General features: G+C 36.2%; 1 protein-coding gene across 4 annotated transcripts in view; it reads left to right on the forward strand.

The window, feature by feature from the left end:
- LOC117419695 (membrane-associated guanylate kinase, WW and PDZ domain-containing protein 2-like) overlaps positions 1-15,367 on the forward strand; it is a 293,429-nt gene that overhangs the window by 246,761 nt on the left and 31,301 nt on the right. For all 4 annotated transcript variants that reach the window (XM_058986121.1, XM_034032701.3, XM_034032702.3 and 1 more), the window contains 5 exons: positions 1,804-1,835; positions 5,702-5,891; positions 9,979-10,020; positions 13,729-13,820; positions 14,546-14,738. In XM_058986121.1, the coding sequence (XP_058842104.1) occupies positions 1,804-1,835; positions 5,702-5,891; positions 9,979-10,020; positions 13,729-13,820; positions 14,546-14,738 (549 nt within the window). The remainder of the gene's footprint in view (positions 1-1,803; positions 1,836-5,701; positions 5,892-9,978; positions 10,021-13,728; positions 13,821-14,545; positions 14,739-15,367) is intronic.

Genomic DNA, 15,367 nt, shown 5'->3' on the forward strand with positions numbered 1-15,367 from the left:
AGTAGTTCATGTGGCACTGAACCGTGTGCATTAGCCAAATCCAGGAATGTCACATGCTCCTTCCTCTCCTTTTTAGCTGATTGAATTTGTTGCCAGATCACACTGATGTGTTCTAAGCATCCTGGGAAACCTGGAATGCCCGCTTTTTGTATTGAAGTATCAATGAAGCAGTTCTTTAATAGGTAAGTTGACAATCTCTGAGCAATAATGCTGAAGAAAATCTTGCCTTCTACGTTTAATAGGGAAATAGGACGAAACTGACTGATGCTTGTAGAATATTTTTAGTCTTTGTTTAATGTTTTCTTACCCAAATTAATCAAAAATCATTCATTACAATTGTTTTTAGTAACTTTAATATACAAATACAATTGTTTAATAACAACATTACCTGTAGTAGTTTAGTAATATTTAAATTCACTAGGCTAGACATTCACAGCTGCTGTCAGCATGCATTTCATTTTCACAGCATGGGTTGGATAATAAATTGGTTTGGACTACAGGGGTTTGGATTAGCCAGAGTCTTCTGCAGGTGATTTTAGTGTTTGTGAGTCAAGATCAGCTTTAAAAATGAAAACAATCATGACCTTCACAGTATAGAAGCAAGTGACAGTGTTTTCTCCCCTGCAAACAGTGTCTCTTAAACCTGGATTCTGATCAGCAGCCCGCTGGGGGGTAAGCAGGCAAGGTTAAGTGATAATTCTTTGGCTGTGTAAACACAGGGCTCAAGTTACAGTATACATTTTGTGAATGTACAGTTTTAAATGGCACCAAAATAAAACTGAAAATGGCTCTTGTTTAAAACTGGTTCTCAAATCCATTTTTCTCAAAATCAAAACTACATATTAATGTTACTGAATTATCAAAAATAGAAACTATGATCATGATTTGTGAGATTGTCCATGTTTGCTGTGTAGCCCGTGCCCCACATGGTCAAAGTGTATATGAAAGTGCTTATTGGCTGAGATACTGATGTCTGGGGACTGCTTCCCTGATTTATCTTTGCGTGAGAATTTGTTACGAGATTTTGTTGCGCAAGTTGCAAATGAAGGGATGGTGACCTACTTTTTTTTTTTTTACCTTACACCAGTAACGTGTTATTTATATCACTGGCGAGCTATATACAGTATGTGTGTTAATAGTATTCAAAGTCTACATTAATGGCTATGCAGCAGCTTCACTGATCTCCATCAACTGAGAAAAGGGATGCAGAGTTGCACTGAATTTGCCTCAGTGTTCTCAGGGAAGCGAAGAGACTTAGGCTGAAATTTATTTTGCACACTAATAGTAACTTCTTGAGTCACTGTGCTGTGGGTGTTATGAGTTACCCATATGGCAGTGCATGGTACAACAGGAATAAGGAGCTTGGCAAATAATTGACAAACATACATCAGGTCTTGTCTGTAGAGAGTTGAAACTCCCATCGGTAGTTGGCACTCCGCAGCTGATGCTTTTGGGTTGCTTCCTTCAGACTTGAGTTCGGAGAAGTCTGTGCGTGTGGAATGTTACTCTGAATTTGTGAGGCACTTATCCGCTTTGTATTTGCATGCCTAGTGAAGCTTCAAGGAAACCCAGGAAGGCAGAGGACTTAAAACCTGTAACCCTTCACTCCCATGTAGCTTTGTGCAGCACCCAGGAGACTCTGCTTCCCTAAACCTGGTCCAGTGTGTGATTGTGTGTGGGCATGAGAACTATGTGCTTGAACGTTAAGTTCAGGTTCAATCTCACCAATGAGACCATATCAATAGTATATATTCACAATACTGTTATATAGGCTAAACGTTTTTTGTTTTTCTACTATTGCAGGTCACTTTTCACCATGGAAGACCTCTAAACAGGTAAAATGCATTGTCTTCCAAACGTAGCTTACTTGGTACATATGATTTTAATATTAACCTTTAGCAACAGCTGGGTGGTCCTGTGTCAGCTGCTAACTAGTTTGATTAGAATGCCATTTTCAATAAAAGAATCTGTAGAATGTAAGAAACTTAGATTGCTTCTATTACTTCATTGCTGTGCTCCCTCATTATTTTTTCTAAAATGTAACATACATTATGGTGGATAGTAAATTAACTGTTGAAGTCTGTTACAGACTTCAAAAAAAAAAAAAAAACACATCAAAATGACCTAAATGTACATTCACTGATTATGTGAATTTTTCGATGCTGAAATAAGGAGAAAGCACAGTATTTTTTTTCTCATTAAAGTTCATGTTATTTAAATCAAATCATTACATTCTTTTTTTTATTATGACTTGAACCAGACTGTTTGGATCCATGCTTTCGACTTAGAAGCACTTAGAAAATTTGTGTCAACTAGACTCTTAAGACTCATAGCAGTTACTAGAGAAAAGAGTACATTAAAGGGTATTGTACCACATGCAAAGAATATATATCATTTACCGTAGTCCTTGTGGCATTTTAAAGAGGCAAGACTAGTGCATAATTAACTTCTACACTAAAATACAAAAACATATCCTGTCTATTTGTATACATTTATTCATCTGACAAAATGTTATATACTGTGTCAGAGGTTGAATCAAGTTATTTAAAAACACATTCCAGGAATGTAACATCTTTAATTAAAAAAATAAAAGTTCAGAGAAAAACCAGATGGAAAACTGAAAAATAGATGAAATATATCCCTAAAGCATTTTTCCTTATAGCACGGCTAGAAATTCAATTAATAGAAGAAGCAAAAAAAATAATGTTCTTTCTGTAGCAATTCAATATGGAATTCTATAGAATATTTCAGATAAGGTTTCCTCAGGGTGAAGCAGTCTTAAAAGCTAACCTTTTGCAGTAAATAAAGAAACAAACACAACTGACAACTGACTCCTGTGTCAGAGGAAACCACAAGCACTTAATTGAAAAGCAGTCTGTTTGTAGATCTGGCTTGTGCCAGTTTAGGGGTCCAGTGGTTCATAGTGCAGAGAATGACACCAGGTATTCCAGGGTATTAACTGTTCATGCTCATGTCTAGTGACAGTGCATGAATCTGCCTCTATTTGGCGCCAGAGTTTAGGAGAGAGAAACTATACAACAACTACTACAACAAAAATACTACAATAATCCTCCAAACTTGGCACTAGGCACAGAGCTAAGAGGCTTAGCTTTTATTGTTTTGTTTGTGTGTTTGTTTTTGTTATATTGTCCTAGAAAGTTACCTTATTACTAAAGTTTGCATGATGAGAACTCATTAAGTAGTCATATACACTATATATATATATATTTGCACTAAACTTTTTGTTGTGGTTTAACACTTTTTTATGTGTTTTTTGCAGGTAGGCTAAGATACTGCACCACTAACCACTTAAACTCCATCCTTTTACACCAGCCGTTTGCATTTGATCACTATGTAGATACTTTTTCTTCTAAAGTTCCTTGAAATTCATGGGAAAAGAATGAAAAAAGTATATAAGTACATAAGTATGAAAATAGTCATACTACACTGGAACAAAACCTTTCAAGAGTTGACAAACAAATAGTTAATTTGTCTTTTTTTTCATAAATCACATATGCAAAATATCTGATTGATTTGATAACAGATACTGTACATTGTTTCTTCTAGCATTTCTTTCTGCAGCACTTTGGATAAAAGCATTCATGCATAAACTGTTTTTGCTATAAACCCTTGAGAAAAATACATACTGTATATTTGTATAATATTTAGGGCTGTATTAGAAGGTTTGAAGGTTTGCTCGCTAGCCAGGAACTCGAAGATTATTTTAAACCTTCAAAGGTTCGTCAGACACCATTCACACACTGTGTGTGTTGGTGTTTTTTTTTCGTTTGACAATGTTTGAATACTATAAATCAGACATTACATGTCACTCACATGCAAAATTCTATCTTTGTATTTGTATAATGCATATTATTTTAACAAAAGTTGTTGTATTAAAATCCAACCAAATCGTACCAACTGTATATGGTGCCACTGCCGTGTATGGAGCAGGGTATTTAGTATCCAAAGCACTAGGGGGTGCCTAGCGGTTGTAGTGCTTCAGTGAAATATGTACTGAATACCTCATGTACAGGACAGTATAAGAGAAGTGCTTTGGTAGAATATGTTGGAAAAATACAAAATATACGCTAACACTAATAATTTTAATTTCGAAAAAACTGAACACCGTCCGTCCTTCCCCCCCTTCAGCTCATGTTAACCAGAGGCTAATTTCTTCATTCAACATCTCAACAGCAAAGCGCTGTACAGCGTAAGCTGTATTGAAAGAAATGTCTCGAAACCCCTCTGCTGTTTGGGATTTTTTTTGTTAAATGCCCAGATGGCCAAAAAAAAAGTTGAATACAAACTGTGCAAGTGTTTTTTGATGTATCATGGAGGCACATCCAATCTCTATTATTATTATTATTATTATTATTATTATTATTATTATTATTAGTAGTAGTAGTAGTAGTAGTAGTAGTAGTCATAGTAGTAAAATGTGACTGTGACTGATAACCTGCTTGGAACGGTGACTGTTAAATTAAGTTTGTTTTGCCTCAGTCCGCTGCAGTTAGTGCTGCTGCAATGCAAGCTTACGTGCAAGCAGCATCAATTACGTGTAAATAAACAACCTGTATTTTTATTTTTATTTAAATTATAAAAACATGATTACTGTTCTATATAATGTAATTTTACACATGAATGTTTTATTCCATTTATATGGCTTACCTGTAAAATAATAGGATTTTCAATCAAATATAAACAAGTAGCTATGGTGACATCACCAGTAAATTATGCAAATTCATACCATCGAAGGTTCGAACCTTCCTTCGGTAACGTGTTCCTTGCCTTCGAAGGTCAAAATGTACCCTTCGTTGCAGCCCTAATAATATTTCTTTCCATGTTGGTGATAGCAGACCAACATGTGAGATTACTCAGTGAGCCATATTTCAAAGTGCAAAAGCCGCTTCATTGAGGAATAAAATCATTTGCATGGTTTCAAACATAATGAACTACCCAGAACACTAATGTAACTTCTTGCAAACTAATACGCATCTGCCACTGGGGTCGAGCTATTATCTATAATTAAGAACACACAGGCAAATATAATAGTGGTGCACACTTTCTTGTGTTTCTATGATGTGATGAAAACTGGATCTAAACAGTCATGAGACAGAGTTTAGAATTAATGGAGAGCTCCGTTCAAGAGATTCCGTCTAGAAATCCTTGCTCTCCCTCCACCCCAATAATTCCAGTCCTCTGCAAAGTGATTGAACTAACATGGATTTTTTTAAACTGTTGAATAGGTCAGTGGATTGGCAGCGGGCAGTGGGGTCTAAAGACCGTCACCTCTGGGTTACAGGCAAAGGCACTTTTATCTGCTTGCTTTAGGAGGGCCTGCATAAAATGAGGTCTGCTTGTGTTAGCTTGTGTCAGTGTTCTGCTTGTGCCAGTGGCTGGATATCCATATCCTTAAAGATCATCACAATTGCCACAAGCTCTTCTAGGGACCAAAGATTGTGAAGGAGCTGTATATGAACATCCCTGTTTCCCCTCTGAGGAATGTTCTGTGTATGGTAAGGTTAAGACACATTGCAGAGGCAGGTAATGAGAAGTCTTCAGTGATCAGTGTCAGGCTGGCACTTTTGATGAGCACCAAATTCAACACACATTTCACAGAACAATATAATGGATCTCACATGCAGATTAGAAGCAGTTTATTCATAAAAACAATAACAAATGAATCCCAATGTGTTTGCAGGTGTTGGAGCAGTGGGATATCCAAGGCAGTCCCCAGACCAGCTTATCTGCTCCAGTTTTACCACAGAATGTTCCCTTCCCACCAAACTTCCATAGGGCTTCATTCCCAGACTCAGCCGATGGGTTTGATCAAAGAAAACCTGACCCTTATGACCTGTATGAGAAGTCGAGAGCTATCTATGAGAGTAGGCGTAAGTAACAACCATGATTTCATTTTAATGTACAAGTCAAATAGCTATTCATAATTATGCACCCTCCCCCTGCACCCCTCAGTTGTTAATGTAACAATGCTGACATAACATTTGTGGCTGTCGCATCTGATTTAACACAGAATAATCCTAAGGGCCTGTTTAAAAAGCTTCAGGCACAACTGTGTGCTGTAAGCACAGTTACACATATGCCTTTTTGAAATATCAGGGGTCTCTGTTTTTAACTCTTGCCCCCCCCCCCATCAGGAAGGTCAGATTCCTAGAAGCAAAAGGGAAATGCATTGCATTAATTTAAATCACAGCCCAAGATATTACAGAGCTCTCATCTGGTTTATAAAGATTTTGAAAAGTAATTGGTTAAAATGTTGTTTCTCTTATTTAGTTTCAACCTGATAGTTCCTCACCAGAGTTTAGCTCCGCAATTTAGTGTGAATACGGCATGCTGGGAAAAAGCAAGCAACATTAGTCCAGGCGGAGTGCATTTGCTGTTTTAGTCAGGAGGGAGCCAAACAAAATATGAATACATTTAGCAAACAAAAAATTATTAAACTATGCAACAACCATACACATAAGGCCCCTATTATCATTGTTTACACGTTATTTTGCAGCAATGTTTGGGTCTAATTGTAGCAGGAATTTGTGATGGGCATTTCTTAGAAGCTAGGGCTTGAAAGGGAGTAGACAGCCCTTCTAGTTTAGGGCCAGTTTACAACTGCGCTGTGGATAAATGGAGTAATTAATTTCTAGCAATCAAATTGTTCATGAGCATAACATTTGTGAGAACTATATAGAGGCCATTTTTAATTAAAACATTTTTAAAATGATTATTTCCTGATTCAGCAACCCTTCAAACATTTTGAAAAACATATTTGACTTCAGTTGTCAGCTAGAAAATAGTAATGGATACCAGAAAACGAAACACTAAAGTCTCTAAAGGAAACGGTCTCAACTACCCACCCAGGCTGGTTGAACAATCCCATCCGTTCATGAGATATTGAGCCCTTACTGGCTGCTCTAGCACCATCAGAACCCTGCAGTGATCATCAAGAAATGCTGACTAATCTCATGTCAACACATTATGTGTAAAGCCATTGGATTAATATTAATCATCCACGTTATTGATAGAATGTGCCTGTGGAACAGTAGGACCAGCATAATGCTCTACCCAAGTCACAATGGAACCAACTGGCTTCCAAAAAGAACACAGATCAATACTGCTGTTGTTTGAAAGAAGTGATCCACTGGAGTAAAGAAGAAATGAGGATGACATGCATTTGGGAATGATAGTGACTATTATAGTGGAGCTAAAACTATTGAAACAACAAAAGAAAAACATTTCTACACAGTAAGATGGGTTATGTTCTATGGTATTTTCCCCCTGGTGTGTTAAGTATTTTTTTTTGTTTTCTGGTAAGCTGAAGTAACAGAAATTGGTGTCAGTGAGAGCCACACACACCAGGGCACACACGCCACGCAGGGCAAAGTCTAAAAATATATTGAAACCCTTTAGCAGTGTTGCTTGTGCCTCTGTAAATCCAAGTCATGGGATTGGAAGATGGAAGTCCTGTATCACATACGGTAGATGGCCCATTCAGCTCACAAATGCCTCTTTCTGCCCTTTACAGTAAAGTTGCAGAGACAATAATCCTAGGTAATGAAAATGTGCATAATATTCAAAAATGAGAAAAACAGACTGGAAACGTTAAAAAAAAGTAGGAAAATATCAGTTACCCGTAATTGGTCTTGATTCAATTAGTCTGAATTATTTGTTGTAGTGTTATTTTTCTCTCCTGTACACTTATTAATTACACTGTACCATACATATTTTAAAAACATTTAATAAGAGAGCAATATTTTAACGACTGCAGCCCACTAAAGAGGCTGAAGGTCCAGCATCTGTGAATAACTGAATTGGGAAACAGTGCTAGGGGCATTTCCACAAGTACCTCATTATATGGTGTGTGTGTGTGTGTCTGTGTGTGTGTGTGCATATATGTATGTGGGCAGCAGTGTGGAGTAGTGGTTAGGGCTCTGGACTCTTGACTGGAAGGTCGTTGGTTCAATCCCAGGTGGGGGACGCTACTGCTGTACCCTTGAGCAAGGTACTTTACCTAGATTGCTCCAGTAAACACCCAACTGTATAAATGGGTAATTGTATGTAAAAATAATGTGATAACTTGTAACAATTGTAAGTCGCCCTGGATAAGGGTGTCTGCTAAGAAATAAATAATAATAATAATAATAATATTAATAATATGTAATGCATGTCTAATATATAGGTCCTCGTAAAAGATTTGGGGCATGTTTTAAAAGTGTTTACTCCAGTCTTTAATTAACTTTAATTAATTAATTAATTAATTAATTAATTAATTAATTTGAGAAAGGAGAACTAGAAACCAATACAATATGTAAAAATCCTAATAAGAAACTAAAACAATTATTTGACAATCATTACAATGAAAATGTTCTTTAATGTCTATTTTCCAAACGATTAATTGATGTAATTTAAGCTCTCTTAAGCACCCTCAAGTTTTTTTTTTGAGTTTTGTTACATTGCCATTTCAAGCTAGTTAATTAGACTGGGTAAATGCATTGAAACATATGCCCTCTTGGTATCAAGTTATTATTTGATGTCTAAAATTGGATAAGTCATCTTTTTGGACTCCAAAAACAAGTGTGTGAATGTTTTACTCCTCCAAGTCTAACAATTACATGTACAAACAGGGACTTAGTGAGCAGTATCCTCAACCAGGATTCATGCGTGGCTTTGCTGTAGATATATAAGGAAAAAGAACATAGACTCAGTTACGTAGATGATCTTTATCAAAGACGACAGGGATTTCAGGAGATGTTTTGTCAACTCATCTGGAACATGGCGTGATTTAGATATAAAAAGTATTTATACGCACAGTTATCAGGCGGGAAAGAGGGGCCTGGCAATTTATTATAATGTAAAGTGACACATCTACATTTAATTAAAGATGTACTAGTTTTCTTTTCTCTGTAAAATAGTGTTAAATGGAAAGGAAATAATTTTAGACTTAAATAATGGTCCAGAAGATGAGGTTAACTTTATGCCAACAGAATTCAGGCAGTGTTTGACCCAAGCAGAAATAGCACTGTGAATCAAATTGTTTGCAATCAATAAAACAACACTTGTGATGACAGTGCCCATGTTACTTACTGTAGTAATTACTGAATAAGTGTAGTTATAGTAGCATTGCACTATGGTAATTCTTGTGATATTACTTTGTACTGGTGCATGGCTGAATATGTCCTGTAAGCCAACCTTCGTACCCCTTCCTTGCCAAGGAATACTACAATAATTACTCAGTCAGTACATCAGTTACACTGTATTTACAAAATTATATTTGGTTTTTTTGGCTTTAAAAGATGGTGTGTTTGAGGAAACCTTAGGGCTGTTCCTCGTAGTAGCATTCAATATTGACATTGGCTTAAGGTGGTGGTATAGACTGCGGTTGGAGATATTTTGTTTCTTGATGTTTCAATTAGTATCACTTCCTTTGTTTAAATTAATGAGATAAAGTTTGATATTAATTGAGGATTCTTTTTAAATATTTAAAAGCAAGAGATGTAGCAGACCTATACAGCAGCATTATTCCTCATATGAAAGAGATGCATCTTTTTCATTATTATTGTAGTGCCTGGCAAATAAACTTGCTGTTATCTCACCTCTAAAACCATTATATATTTTGGATGTTTGTCTGTCTGTCGATCTGTATGCATGTATATTTATGTTGTAGAAAAGTAATTGTAATAAGAATTAACAGGTTCTTGCTCAGACAAGGTACTACAGTATAAATGCTGTTAGGAGTTGTTACCTGAACACATCAAACTACCTTTTAAGCCACTTATGAGACTTTGATAAGTCACGTGAAAATGAACTTGCACTAGTGACTTCATTTGATTCTGGCATGCCACATTCCTTTTATCGATGCACTTGAAGAATACAAAAACAAAACATGTAGGTTTGTTCTATTATCCTTATAGTGTGTACACGACAATCTATAACACATTTTAGGATTAATTCTATGTTTTTCTCATTCAGAGCAAGGCCCACCAAGGACAGCATGTCGAATGGATTCTTCCGGCAAGTATCCCAGTACTTTATTTTTTCTAAGTCATTGTTGGTAGAAATAAGTTATCACAAACAATGTAACATGGAGCAAAACTTATAATTGAGTTCAAATGTTAAAGAAATCTATGTACATATCAAAAGATCTAGCGATGTCATCAGTAGTTTTATCAATCTCATACTTCATACAGACATACTGTATTCAGGGAGCCAAACCAGTTCAATCTGTGATTCGTTCCCTCAGGATGTCCTTGGTATAAAATAGGAAATGCATTTATAAAAGCAACTGCTTATGGTTCTGATCTTTTTATTTAATACTTGTTCATTTTTATGATTTTACTTATTGATACTGTATGTAAATGTTGCTGAAACTTTGAGCTTCAAAGATCATAGACTTTTTTGATATGCATATAGATTTTCATTTTACACTTTTACTGTATTTAAAAATCCTGCGTTTAAAATTGCTGACGTCTTTTTTCCATAACCTTCTTACTTTTGAATTGTTGTCATGCCATATGTTAAGATGTTTTACATGAAGTATATACATTGTGAATTACCTTCCCATGGGAAAATACTCCCCTACAGGCCTGAGCAATCGGTTGCTGTGTTTTCTTCTGTGTGATCATGCAAGTATGTACAGTACAACATGCAGAATCTCAAAAATAATAAAAGATGTATTTTTAGATGGAAAATTGCACTAGATGCAAGTTTGTAATGCAGTTGTGAAAGACCTTTTAGCACAAAACATAAAATTGGCCTGGTTTGGTCATCCTAGAATCCTGATAGGCAATAAGATTTTAACACTAACATCATAGGTCATATTGCAGATGGTATAATAAGCAGTATTTTTTGTAATTCTGCAGAGAGGAGAACTACACAGACCTGATCTCAACTACCCTTGCCATCCCATACAATCCATTTACATGTACTTGAAGGAAAAGATCTGAATACATAGAAAAGTGATATCCCTTTATTCAACCTCTTTATTCAAACTCCTAATTCAGTGTGCATAAACAGATGCTGCTAATTATACAAGATCTACTGTATAGGTCCCCAGAGACTTTCCTTGTGTTGTACTGTATTGACCCACATTCACTCCACTTTGCAGGTCAAAGTATTTCTCAAAATGTTCCTGGGTCTTTTCCATAAACAGTGGCATCTGCATCAAGTGATTTTTTGTATCACTATATAGACGAGTTTTAGATTACTGGATGTAAATAGTTCAGAGTACTCCAGAAGGATGCTGTTAAATCAGTGCCACTATTTTTAGGGTCCTCATTCAAAATGTGAACCTTTATGCACTGATCATGTCCATCTGATCATCTGTCCAGTTGTCTGTCCGTCTGTCTGTCTGTTCCATTGTATCGACCACATACACAAATAAAAGGTTCAGAACGTGAAATAGCATGCAACCCAAGATTATCAGGACCCTCTGTACAGTATGTGTGTGCATTGGTTTTGTCATGATACAGGCAAAAACTGATAAAGCTCAACAAGCCCATTTGTTTTATTTTTTTTATATTGCATTCATTGAAACTATGCCACCCTTCCAAATTGACATAAGTGATGGCTCTCCATTTTTAATCCACTTTATATTGATTTTGAGGCAGATGCCTAGCTGGGGCTCAAACCCTCTTAGCACTTGCACTGCTGTCTTGCAATTTAATCACATGACTATCCATGCATATTTGTTGTGATAGTGCTCCATTCTCAGTAAAGTTAATGCTGGGGATTTAGTACTCTATAAAGACTCTCCAGAGGGTTATCACAGTGGAAATGTCAGTGTCGTTCTACATATAAAGCTGATCTCTCATTCTTTCCCTTTCTTCCTCGTTGTAGTCACGTGATTTGCTTGCCCTCCTCTTCTCTCACTCTATCCTCCCCTATTCCCTCCTTGCTCTCTCAGTGGGGAAAAGCTAGCAAAGACCAATCAGCTGTTTATATTTAGCAGGAAGATTGAATGAGGCGAACAGATCCTGCTGGCCCTCAATAATAAAGCACAGTGCTGTGGTTTAATTAAAATGTAGAGGGGGGGATTCATGTAGAGGGATTTTAATTGACATGTTTACTGCTTCATCCAGCATGCCAGATTACTGCACTAAAACATTGTGTTTGTACCTTCATCTTGCTTGACTTGTGTAAACCCCAGTAGATAACAACTTCAGCACATTGGCTGGGAAGGTTCACCATCATGCTCACAGGAGCCTCTGTTTCTTTTAACACATTAACTGTTTATTGACGTATTTGCCGTACAGTATTTGAATGTAAGTCTAACAGCGTCAGTATAAACAAACAAAAAATTACAAATCCATAGCTTATCCCCAGGAGTGCAACTGTTTGTAATGCATTAGAACTGGCTTGGAGACACAATTTAAAAGTATCATTTTAAACTGAATTAAGTAAAGAGCAAATCTTTTTTTTGCGTTTTTTTCCTGTTAAATAAAGTTTACAATGTTCTAAAAAACGTCAGTTTGGAATAAGGTGTGTTTTATTTAACAGTAAAAAAAACGCAAAAAAGATGTGCTCTTTACTTAATTCAGTTTAAAATGATACTTTTAAGTTGTGTCTCCAAGCCAGTTGTAATGCATTACAAACAGTTGCACTCCTGGGGATAAGCTATGGATTTGTACTTTCCTGCCTGGAATGCTAAACGGACTGGCATTTTGGTGCTGCTCATTCATCCATCTCCTGTTTTAATTCTTAATTTAAAGGTCACAATGTATTCATCAAGAATAAGATCATCCAAAAACACCGCTAATTTAAAGGGACAACCTGAAGTACAAAAATATCAGCAGTACATGTGCTGTATATAAAATAGCTCATAATCTAAAGTATTTCTTGCAGATTCAAATAGATTAAGTGAACCACTAAAATATTTTCTGTATGTTGTACTTGTTATGTGCCAGGTAACTGTAAAATAAAATGTTCAAATGTTCGAAAAACAATTTCCAGTTAATATGTTAGTATAGAAACCAAATGTTACAGGCCAGACTAGAATTTCACAAGGGAGAACCTAACCTTTTAAAATGAATACCCCTCCAGCTTTCACACTCATACTCATACTCATACACATACACAAACAGACACACACACTTCTCCAGCCTGTAAAAGGAAACCTTAACATTTAATAGTTGTGGATTGTGGTTGTGGATCTTCTACTGATTGACTGACTATGCTCCTAATGAAATAATCTTCTCACTTAAAGTAATTTCATGAGTCTGAAATTCAAAAGCCGGGCACCGCCAGCACTCATTAAATGTAAACTGCAGCATATGAAATATCAGGATTAAACATATGAATTGCAGGACACCAGAGCTGCTGACAGCTTCCAGTTCATTTGTGTGGAGACAAATCCAAAGTAATCCAAAAAAGTAGTTTCAGTCAAAAGATGCCATGCAAAACTGGCCTTGCATGCTCCAAAGTAATTCAGCCAGAGGGCAGCTGTGTTTCAAAAACTAAAACAACTGCAAAACCAGTTTTTGTACAGCTTTCCATTACATTGAACTGCAAAAGAAGAGAATTTTATCACGGCATTAAAGTAGCATGCTCTGCCTGTCCCCAAATGACCACCAACATGTAGTCTTTTGATATGTATGTTGTATGCAGTGTTTCACAGCTGTTATTCACATGGCTCACTGTGTGACTGACATTGACCAGCCAAGCCATTGTCACTACTGTCGGTGGTCAGTCTTTCATGATATGTGTGTCTTTTCCCCATATCAGGTCCTGATTACTGGGAACTGGATGTCCATCTCCGAAGGCAAAAGTCGGGGTTTGGCTTCAGGATCCTGGGTGGAGATGAGCCTGGACAGCCAGTGAGTAAACGACTGAGTGTGGTCATGGAAAGATGATGGCTAGAAAAAAATCGATATTATTATTATTATTATTATTATTATTATTATTATTATTATTATTATTATTATTATTATTATTATTATTATTATTATTTATTTCTTAGCAGACGCCCTTATCCAGGGTGACTTACAATCGTAAGCAAATACTTTTCAAGTGTTACAATAGAAGTAATACAATAAGAGCAAGAAATACAATAACTTTTGTTCAAGCAAAGTACAAGTGTGACAAAACACAATTCAATAAACCAGCAGATAATAGTGATAGTTACATCAGGATATGATTAAATAGTGATAGTTACGTACAGTATATTACAGATCAATACACAATGACATTAATTATTTGACTACTTGAAATACTGAATGATATTCCATTTTAACAAAAAAAAATTGGCCAAATGTTAAGTAATCATTTTTTATAAAAGCAAAATAATTGACAACATACTTTATAGGCCTTTAGTCTTTTGTACCGATGATCAATACTTTATTTACCTATACACTGAAAAAATCTATCTTACCATCTACAGTATCTGTCTATCTGTTTATACACTCATTCGACCACCTATCCGTCTTGCTATTAAGTCATTCATGCATTCATCAAATTACTTGATCGATCCATCTAACCTTCCCATTAAAGTGTACGGCTGTTGTTTTATATAGTGACAGGCTAACATTGGTTTATGTTTCAGATTGTAATTGGAGCAATAATAGAGAAGAGTTCAGCCGACAGAGATGGACGACTGCGGCCTGGGGATGAACTGCTGTTTGTCGATGGGATCCCAACTGCTGGAAAGACTCACCGATACGTCATCGACCTCATGCATGGAGCTGCACGAAATGGGCAAGTCAACCTCATTGTGAGAAGAAAAGTGCAGTGTGTGGGTAAGTGATTGAAAGACACTTCACTAGCGGTTTTCATTGTTGCAAAAAGGTGATTGTCAGCACTCTGAACCAGCACGGTTGTCTGATTGGGCAGGTGAAGTCAGATTAATTAAACAAATGCTGATCAATTATAATATTCCACACCAAATCCATGTTTACACCATAGTGTCTATGTACAGTGCAACCATCCAGTGGTACTTTATAAACTAATAGACCTCTACACTGCTAGCTAAACAAAAGCTTAATAAAAAGTGAGTTTGAAGCATGAATTTAAAAAAATATATATTATGGTGATTATTGCAAAAATGGACACTGAACAAGTGGATGAGAGCTGAACACCCTGGCACTGTAGCTTTTAATCAAGTCTTGTCATTGGCTGAACGATTTTTTTAAAGCCGGTCAATGTATTTATATATCTTCTAGAACTTACAGCATTAAACTTATGGATAATGATCTTATTGTGCTTCAACAGTACATTTTTGTTCTTGTCTGTTTGTGTTGTTTCTCTGTTTTTCTTGTTCTAACCCTTGTTAAAACTGAATCCTGCTTTTTTTGGAGCGCTTTATACTTTCAATTGAAATTATATACATTCCTAATTTGGATGAATGTCTATGACCAAGACAACCTGT

The sequence above is a fragment of the Acipenser ruthenus genome, chromosome 14 (genome assembly GCF_902713425.1).
Source record: "Acipenser ruthenus chromosome 14, fAciRut3.2 maternal haplotype, whole genome shotgun sequence".
NCBI lineage: Eukaryota > Metazoa > Chordata > Actinopteri > Acipenseriformes > Acipenseridae > Acipenser > Acipenser ruthenus.